This window comes from Eumetopias jubatus, unplaced genomic scaffold (assembly GCF_037043125.1).
Source record: "Eumetopias jubatus isolate StellerSeaLion01/CBP00866 unplaced genomic scaffold, mEumJub1_p1.0 scaffold_8, whole genome shotgun sequence".
Lineage (NCBI taxonomy): Eukaryota > Metazoa > Chordata > Mammalia > Carnivora > Otariidae > Eumetopias > Eumetopias jubatus.
Genome location: NW_028274814.1, coordinates 93,695,253 through 93,704,995, shown reverse-complemented (window position 1 = coordinate 93,704,995; position 9,743 = coordinate 93,695,253). Strand labels below are relative to the sequence as shown.

The window sequence follows — 9,743 nt, the reverse complement described above, 5'->3', positions numbered from 1 at the left end:
TTTTGTCATGTACATAAATATATATATATGTAAATATATATATATTTTAAAAAGCACTAAAATCATATCTACCACTAGAAAAAAGTGTGATCTATTTTTGTATTAAAAGATAGATTTTCAGCTATGTTAGAAAAATTAGCCATCTTCCAAGACTTAAAAAACCATGCCATCTTGGAAGTTAAAAAAAAAAAAATCCAATACATGAAAAGTATTTGGATTTAACTTTAGACAATTAACTAAGACATTCACACAACATATGCATGTCAGTCTCCTATATGGTCCTAGAGCCTGCAGTATTTTAATTTATTGTGAAACCATGTAACCAAATACTTAAATATATCCACAACATCTATACCACGGTAATGCATAGTACATAATATACTGACATCTCAAAATAAATTTCTATTACAGTTTTATGCAAATTATGGTATAAGATTATCACTTGCCACATTTTTGAAATGGCACCAACTTCATGTAACGTTCTATATTAATGTACTAAAATCCTTACGGGTAATGATGTCTTATGCATTATCATCTGAACATTTGAAATCAAGCTGTTAATCTAATAACCACAGTATGTTATCAATTAAAATCACTGCATATTCAGATGTTAAAGCAGGAAGTTATACAGCAGGAAAAGTATTTCTAATTCACAGTTTCAAAAATAAAGGGTGCAGTTTTCAAATATGATTGCTTAAATTGGTCAATTTAACAACTGCCTCCTTCAATACATGTAAACTATGTTTGCACAGCATTAGGAGATGTCTTTTATTTCAGAAATTAGTTCTTACTGTTACAGGAGCACCACAAATTTGAAGGAAGAGGCTACAGTGTGAAATAAGCTCACTGAAGGGTAGGTTAAATAAAATTTTAACTACAATATAAGGTACTGCAAAGCTTTGTTTCCCCCCAGCACAGACCCCTTAATGAGGAAAAGTAGCCAACACTTACCAAATACAATATGTAAATTAGCTCTACGAGAAGGGGGGGGAAATCTAACCCAACCAAAAGAAAATACTATATTAGCTAACAAACCTGTGATAGTCTGCTTCAGAATTTTCCTAAAAATAAAATTCAAAAGCATACACAGTATTTGTATCCTTCGATAAGGAATGCAGGGATCCAAAGGGAATGAAAGAAACACCTGGTTTTAAAAATTTCTAAGTGGAAACACACACACACAAATGGGTAACTGAGAAAAACTGAGTACTTAAATATTCAAATTTTAAATGTGTAAGAAAATTTGTAATAGAAAAAGTGGCAAATTGTTATTGTGACTTGATTTGCTGAAAACATCTGCAAATTCACACTGGCATTAAGAAAACCAAAGTTTCAAAAATTTACTCCTCTCTCTCTCTCTCTCTCCAGATATGTTTTCTGTGCAAAAATAAATATCTGAAAATTGCACTAATACAATAATACTTATTTTAACTTTTGTTATTATGAATAATCTGCACATGCTGCTTTACAGACAATACATATTTGTAAACTTGCTCATGCAAAATTAGTGTGCGCAACAGGGATATCATTAATCCCCATACTTAAAAAATGATACGTTATCTTTTTAAACTGCCAAACCCTTTGAAATGTAACAAATCTTACACAGATATTGTCTGCCAGCTAAAAATCAATTTATGTTGCTGAAACAAAAAGTTATACAAGAAAAACATGGTTTTCATCTTGCAGAATTTTTGACTTTTAAAAGAAAATTTATAAAAGAAAGAAATTCATGGTCACAAAATTTTAACATTTTAATCCTAAACATTACAGGGCAAATAGATACTGGACCCTATCTCCATAAATCCTAACTTTTAGTTTCCATTTTTTAAATGTTGCCCTAACCACTAAGACATTAGTGGTTTTACAACCTCTGGAGATTGTGGAAATACATGTTTCTGAAAGAAATGCTACAAAAACAACAATGGAAGAAAGCCAAACTGTCTCCGCAAAGGAAAAAAAAATATGGAACATTTTGAAGCCTTAAATACTTCTCTTTCCATGTTTTCTGATTAACCTGTCAATTCAGTGCATCATATGGTCAATATAATGGTCCTCATGTTGAACAAACATCTAACTAGTGTCCATTGATTCCAAGTTAGTAGATGATGAATCTTTTTGGATACTTTCAAAGATGGCCGCCAGCTCAGGGTTAGAACTGATCTGTGACTGGAATTCACTCATCAGTGGACTCTTCTCTGCTTCTGGAATGGTTAGCAGCGCTGCTACTGCTCTCATGGCAGATCGCTTTAGTTCATCTTGCTTTTCAAACTCCTGCTTTACTGAGTTTGCCTTCACCTGTAACATTGAGTAAATTTATACTGTGTGTTATAAAGACAACTCTTGAACAAAATTTAAGCACGTAGACATTTCTGGTAAATAAAGCAAAGCTATTGTTTTATACATCCAAAAGGTACATTCTACTAACTAAACAGTTATTTTTAAACATTTTAGCCGTAACTGTTCTTCCTCTGAGGAAACCTTTTATACCAACCCCCTTATAAAACAGAAAATCCGGAGCCATCATGGTTGAAAAAAAGAATGGAACCCAGAACCTTATCTTACCTGGTTCATCAAGTCCTACTCTGGCCCCCAAGAACTACTCCTCTAGCTACCCTGTTTAGTCCTTATTAAGAACATCATGTACTGACCTCTCTGTGCCTTAATATGTATGATTATTTTTATATGAGAAATCCTGTTTCACCTTCCGAATCTAAAAATAATTGACTTTCATTTTCAAGATCAATTTTAAGTCATCATGCTCATAGAAAGCTTTCTATGACTCCCACACCTACCCACCTCCACCAGAATTCATCATTTCCTCTTTTGTGTTCCTATCACACTTTATCCTCTATCAGCACTTCAACATATGTATCATATTATTATAACATTAAATAAAAGCTTTTAAGAATAGCATTTAACAGTGCTAGTAAGTTTTCTTTTTTGCTAGTAAGTTTTCTAAACTTACTAGCAAAAAACCAACTGCTACATAGGGTACTAGCATGGTTAAATTTGGAAAACTAGAGTACAGAATCAACTAGGAATCTTGAATATACCCAGTCTGGCCTTAGGTGATGTCAATCAATGATTACCTTAGTTGTACATGTGGCACGTAATGGCTCAACAAGTCGGTCCAACCTCTGTAGTACTGCACTTGGACAAAGGGTGGAGAGTCTCACCAACATTAAAAATGTTAGCATCTATTAGAAATTAAAACAAAAAATTTAGACTTTGCATTATTTTCTAAAGACAGTATTCCAAATTCTGACAAAGTTTTTAAGAGGAATGACTAGTTTCAAACCTTAGCTGAGGAATATTAGTTACAAGCATTAGACAGATCTAACCTATAATGTGGTCCTGGAGTACAGAACTAACAGTGGTTCTCAATCTTGGCTGCACATTAGCACTGCAGAGCTTTAGAAATATGCCCAATTCCTCAGCCCCTTTCCCAGAGATTTTTACCTAACCTGTCAGGATAGGGCCATAGATACAGTATTTTTTAAAAAGCTCATGTGCACCAGAATGGAAAATCACTGAACAAGAAAATAACTAAGAGAAAAGCTTCAAAATAAGTTTCTACTGTCTTAGCAGGTATCAAAAAGACTGGTTATTCAGATTAATCCAGTAACCCATAGTCTTTTTTTCTCTTTAGACTATAAACTGCAGAATGAAACAGGAGGATTCTATTCTTTTGGGGATTTGTTCATTGAATTCTGAGAGGATCAGGTTACTACCACATATGGAAACAGAAGTTGGGATTCTGATAGTATGCTCAATTACTGTTCACAGCTGCCACTTTTGCCCTGCTTGACTAACGGAAGGCCCCAAAGAGCAGAAGAGAGACAATGCACTTTTTTTTTTAAAATCACCCTTTTATAGTTCATATTTAAAACAGACATGAGCAAATAAAACAAAGAGCAAATATGAGTAAAGTTCATGCTCTAAACCTATAAAGCAGTGTGATTTCTCTCTAGTTGCTTCTACAGATTGCTTTCTATATGTGAGAACAGTCCTTTTGTGTTATCCTTTAACAAAACTCTTATTATTAAGCCTATAATTTTATATTGGAAAGTAAAAACCCCTCATTCCAGTAAATAAAATGGTTATCATGTAGAACAGCTTTAAAGACAGTCCAAAGAATTAGCTAAGACAATGATGGAAGACTACTATCCAATATTAAGACAGGACAAAAATATCATACTCTAAACAGCAAAATTTGTCTGGACTCTTAAGTAAGGGAAAGCTGTAGAAACTATGCACTAAAGCAAGCTGACAGAATTTTCCATCCATAACGTAGACTTGACTTCCTCCTCCAATGAGGTTTCTGGATTTTTCCTGTATGTCAACTGATGTTACATTGCATCACTATTACTTTTGCATATTACAGTTTATAACAGACTAAAATCATGACAAGCAAACCAGTTTTTCTTAATAAACAATAGTAAATTACAAGGATGAAAGTCACTATAGGAAAGTCTTCTAAAACAATCTATAAATAGGCACAAACATCTTACCTTAATATCGTAATGGTCCTTCAAACCATCTTCAACATGATTTAGAAATTCAAAGATATCTAGTCTATCAAGACAACTGTCTAAAAGTGTGTACATACACTCAAAAGCTGCCTTTCTAATATCCAGTCCGTCATCAACTGTATGCTTAAATGGACCCATTTCTACCTGTTGAAACAAAAAAGAACGTGTGGATGTACTTAAAAATAAAAGACAAGCTTAGATAAACAGTAATGTAACTAACGTACCTCTCTTATAAGCTCCTTTCTAACTTTTGTTTCATTATAAAGATGTGGCAGAACGGTATCTAGAAGATCCCTTATTAACGATGGTTTATTATGTGCTGCTGAATTGAATGTGACCAAGGCTACTCTTCTTACATTCAAATCTGGGTCTTCCAATGTTTTTAGGAAATCACCTGAAAATTTTAAGAGAAGCAACATACTGTCATGGTAGGCTTAAAATAAAATACGTTATGTTTTTTCTATATGGGTAAGTTTACTGTTGATATTATTACTTCTTCAATGCAGGTCATGGAAGAATATGATGATATAGTAAGTGAACCTTAGAGCTGCTTTTAGCAACAGGTAAACTACTGATTAAACATAATTACATTCAGACATGATGACCGACGCTCATAAGCATTCTATAACGCGGAGGGCATGGAATGAGAGAGCCTGAAAAGTTCCCTAATTACTTCTACAGATATATTTAAAAAGGTAGTTGCACAGAGAAGTGATGGAGCCAGCAGCTACAAAAGTAACATAAACGATTCTACTCAGAGTTCAAAATTAGTATTTTCACTAAAAGCAACAAAAACAGAATTAAAAACATTGAATTCAAAATAAAATAAAAAGGATGGGAACGAGAGCCACTGCTTTGATGGATCAAGCAAGTTGCTTGACGGACACTAACAAGTATACAATTTATCAGATGATAAAAGAGAAATAAAACATTTCTATCTTTAATGAAGAATATATAAATTGGTAAGAGGGTTAAAAATGCAAAAGGAGGTAACTGAAACCTAACATAGGACAAAAAGCAGAAATAAGTCTGGTCTTGCCAATGCGGGGAAGAAATCATAGTGCAAAGATGTTTGGAGTCTCACAGACGGTGATCCAAATCACTTCATTTGCCGATTGTATGACTTTCAGCAAGCTACCTTAGGCAAGAGCCTCAGTTTCTCAGTTTACAAAATGAGAATTATAAACCTTTAGGCTACATGAGTAGAATAAATTGCATGTATACTGCTGAACAGTGTCTGAGACACTGCTGGTATTCACATGGAATTACTGTTCATCATTATGCAATCACAGCCTTACAGTCAGCAATGTTTTGGAATACATAAGGGAAAAAAAGAGGTGCCAAGACCTGAATGTGTCACAACAGCAATTTGAAAAAACGGGAAGGAAGTATAAGATACTAGTACTTTAGACACCATATACTGGTAAATTCAAGGCTGACCACCCAGGAAATTTCGGATTACAAAAAGCGTTCAGGAGGTACCTCAGAATCAAAAAGAATTTAAATATACCAGACTAAACCTTCTTACCCCTCTGTTTGCTTACAATTACTAAGACAGTAAATTAGAATAAAGTATTTGCTTTCAGAAAAGCATCTAAAATACTGCTATTACTATGGACAAATGGTGACATGCACTAGGATTACCTATCCCCAACTCTTTGGTTTAGTTATTACAATTTTTAAAAGGCTTCCTAGGTGGTTCTGATGTTCATATGGTCACAAATAATACTAAATCATAATTCAATGAGAATGACCATCATCTGCTCAAATAACTATACCAATGATACACAATGGTTGACTTGTCAACCTGGAAATATGTCTCTAGAGATGTGGCACAGGACTCTTCTCCTTTGTCCTATTTTGTACGACACAAAAAATGTCAAATATATCAAAGCGGGGTGCCTGGGTGGCACAGTCGGTTGGGCAGCCGACTCTTAGTTTCGGCTTGGGTTGTGATCTCAGGATTGTGGGGTTGAGCCCTATGTTGGGCTATGTGCTCAGGGCAGAGTCTGCTTGGGATTCCCTCTCCTTCTGCCCCTCTCGTTCATGCTGGCTTGCTCTCTAAATAAATAAAGCAAACCAAAAACAGGTGAGGAGGACAAAAGGCAAGAATCCTCCAATTCAGACCTTATGCCTAGGTCCCAACAATAGCATCCATTTATCCCTATGCCTCTCTTATTCTGAACTGATAATCCATTTCTGTAATTCTTTTAAATTGTTTTTTTCCTTTCTGGCCTATTGCAGAATGGCACAAAACTACAAAGCTTCTCTGCCATATCCTTCTATCCTCTCTGCAGCTCTGTCTTCAAGAAAACACCAAACTAAGCTCTGAAGGTCTTTAGTATTACCAACCCTAGGAAAACTGATGATGAAAACAACACAGGGAAGTTATAAAATCAATAAAATAATCCTAAAAACTAAATCTTGTCCTCGCTGATGTAGAGACAGCCCTAGTCTCTCCTGGATATCTCTTAGTTCTACTCTGTTTTTTATTCTTATGTTGTCTCCACAGATCTCCTTGGGAGCTGAAGGGTTTATAAGTAAGAACAGAAAATCGGGGCTATAACAGATCAAGCAAGATTAATTTATATCTGGTCAGATAGACCAAATGTGTAGACAACTCTGAAGCCATCCCAGTGTATTTATTTGCAAAATTATCTGGTAACTTCAAACTAAAGGATGATATAAGTATGTAAGGTCACACACTATCAATTATCTTTTTAATGAAATAATTACCAGACCCCTACAAGCATTTTATTTTAGTTCCTTGGTAATATTTTTAGTTACTGAAATTATTAATCAGTGTTTATCTTTGTTTCCACTCACCTATGCAGTTCTTTAACAGGGGATCAATAGGTTGTGGATGATCAGAAATAGTAAACTTCACAGCTGTAACCACTGAGCTCCGGGCATATGATGAGCCTAATTAAAAAGAAATTTTAAGTCTATTGGTATGTAAATTCACTAAAATCCATGGATAGCCTTATCATTTTCAAACCACTTCAACTGACACCAGTGTCCTCAATTCCTTAAAATTCTCTTTGGTCAAGAGTACCACTCATTGCTCTCAGGGCAGGCAAAGTTTACTCATAAAACATAATCCCATTAGATTTCAAAAGAAATAATGCCTTCTGGGAAGGAGAAGACCTGGGAGAGCAACAGTGGAGAATCTAGCCCTCACAAAAGGGAAGAGTTTAAACCCATAAATAGTTTACAAGCCCTTCAAGTGTTTTCTTAAAAAAGCAGTTTCTAAAGAAAACAATGGCTATTATTACCCACTACTTGGTCTAAAGGAGTTGACCCTGGTAAATCCGAAAACAAAAGTCTTCTAGGATCCTTCATTTGAACTAAGTTCACTAATTTTAGTACTATAATTAGTACTACCAAGTTCCTTAGTATGTATTAATTCAAGAGACATTTGTCTTTTCCACATTTTAAGATAAAAGAGTAACATTAAAATATAATGAATAGGAACTACAAGAGATTTAACCACGATCTTATTACTCTATCCTTTTTAAACAATAAAATGTCCTTTGCATATGGCTCCATATTGCAACACAAGGCAACAGATTCTACATGTAACACAATACAAAAAGGCTTTAACTTCTGCATTAGGAATCTTTCAAGGTTACCAACTGCTAATAAATTTTTTTTTTTTTTTAAATAAGAAAATCCAGGTACCCACCTGATATCAAATACCCCTTAAGCCGTGGAAGGAGAGTTTCTGGATCAATTAGAGTGAGTTTTCCTAGACATTCAGCAACAACATTTCTGGTTCCTTCTTCTGCACACTCACAGTGCTTTAGCAGTAAGGCCCAAATGTTTTCAACATATGGTTTAAGGCCCACTACTGATGCAGAGCTAATAATTTCCTTCAAGGAATGAAGCAGAAGATACTGCCTTTTGGGTTGACTGGTTATTTCTTGTAAGACAAATGGCAGATACTCAGGAAGGTTGCCCACACTAATGCTGCCTAAAGCATAGGAGGCGGCTGATTTAACTTCTTCACTAGGAGATGAGAAGGCTTCTAATATTACAGATTTTAGTTCCAGCTGCCCACTTAAGTCAATATGATGCCCAACTTCTCCGAGAGAAAGCAGAGCTAAGAGACGAATGGAATCTGTAGACCTTGAGTTCTTGACATCTTGAATAAACTGACCTACTACAGCTGGTCCTTCTTTAGGGCATGCTCGAGTAAGGGCAGCTACACATTTGGCAATAGAATAGTAAGACTGCTTGTGAGTAAGAGCGGTGCTCTGAGAATAAACCGGACCAGTCAGCATGCGCAACAAATCCATGTATCCTAGATTATTTGTTCCAGTGACAACCAGAGCTTGGAAAAAGTCTAGCATGGCGCTAAGAGCTCCCCCCTGTAATAAAGGTGATCTCACAAGTCCAATAAGTTCATTGAGAATGGATCCACTTATCTTTGAAAGGGAGGAGGGATACACTTTTGCCAGTGTGGTAAGGAAACTGATGGCCATCTGTGAAACATGCATATCACTTTCACTGATAAGAGGTGGGAGCTCATCTAGAACTGCATCAATCATGGCAGCTGTCAAGCTGTCACTATAGTTTTTAATTAGAATATCTAGGGCAGATAGGGTACCCAGTTTCAAAGCTCTCTGGTTTTTCCTGAGAAATGAAGCAAGGATAGGAACCCCTTCTCCCAGGACAGGCCTCAAATCTATCTTCAAAGGCGACCCAGCAATCAGTGTCAATGCCTTCACTGTAGTTAAACGGGTAATTTCATTCTTTAGCCTCTCCAAGAAAATCTGAAGTGTATTAGGCAAATCAGAACCCAAATTGTCTCCAAGGTTGCAAATAATTTGTCCCATACAAGAAATAGCCCTTTCCTTGACCTCCTGATCAATGTCAGCTGCTTTCAACCTCTTAATGGTACAGGTAAATAGATCTTTGATATAAGGAGTTGCATCAAACGAGGAAGGCTGATCTAAAGGACGAATTACTTTGACAAGTTGCTGGGTAACAAGAAGTGCTTCAGATGTAATCTTGTAAAATGGGTCTCCAACACAAGCCACCACCGGAGGGACCAAAGCCTGAACGTGAGGATGGAAGACTTGAGGAGAGTGGTTACAGAGGATTACATACAGACACGACAAAGCATCAATCTTCAAATTTGATGAGCTTGATTTATCATTCAGTGAGAAAATGATTCCTAAAAAGCCAACAAAAAGTCCAATAATTTTT

At 35.6% G+C, this 9,743-nt stretch overlaps 1 protein-coding gene across 1 annotated transcript in view; it reads right to left on the bottom strand.

The window, feature by feature from the left end:
- Nucleotides 1-257: 257 nt before the first annotated feature.
- CAND1 (cullin associated and neddylation dissociated 1) overlaps nt 258-9,743 on the bottom strand; it is a 42,798-nt gene continuing 33,312 nt past the window's right edge. Inside the window, exons 10-15 of the mRNA XM_028110844.2 lie at nt 8,218-9,711; nt 7,359-7,454; nt 4,757-4,926; nt 4,512-4,676; nt 3,090-3,197; nt 258-2,295 (exon numbers count right to left, since the gene is read on the bottom strand). Of these exons, the coding sequence (XP_027966645.1) occupies nt 2,071-2,295; nt 3,090-3,197; nt 4,512-4,676; nt 4,757-4,926; nt 7,359-7,454; nt 8,218-9,711 (2,258 nt within the window). The 3' untranslated portion in view covers nt 258-2,070. The remainder of the gene's footprint in view (nt 2,296-3,089; nt 3,198-4,511; nt 4,677-4,756; nt 4,927-7,358; nt 7,455-8,217; nt 9,712-9,743) is intronic.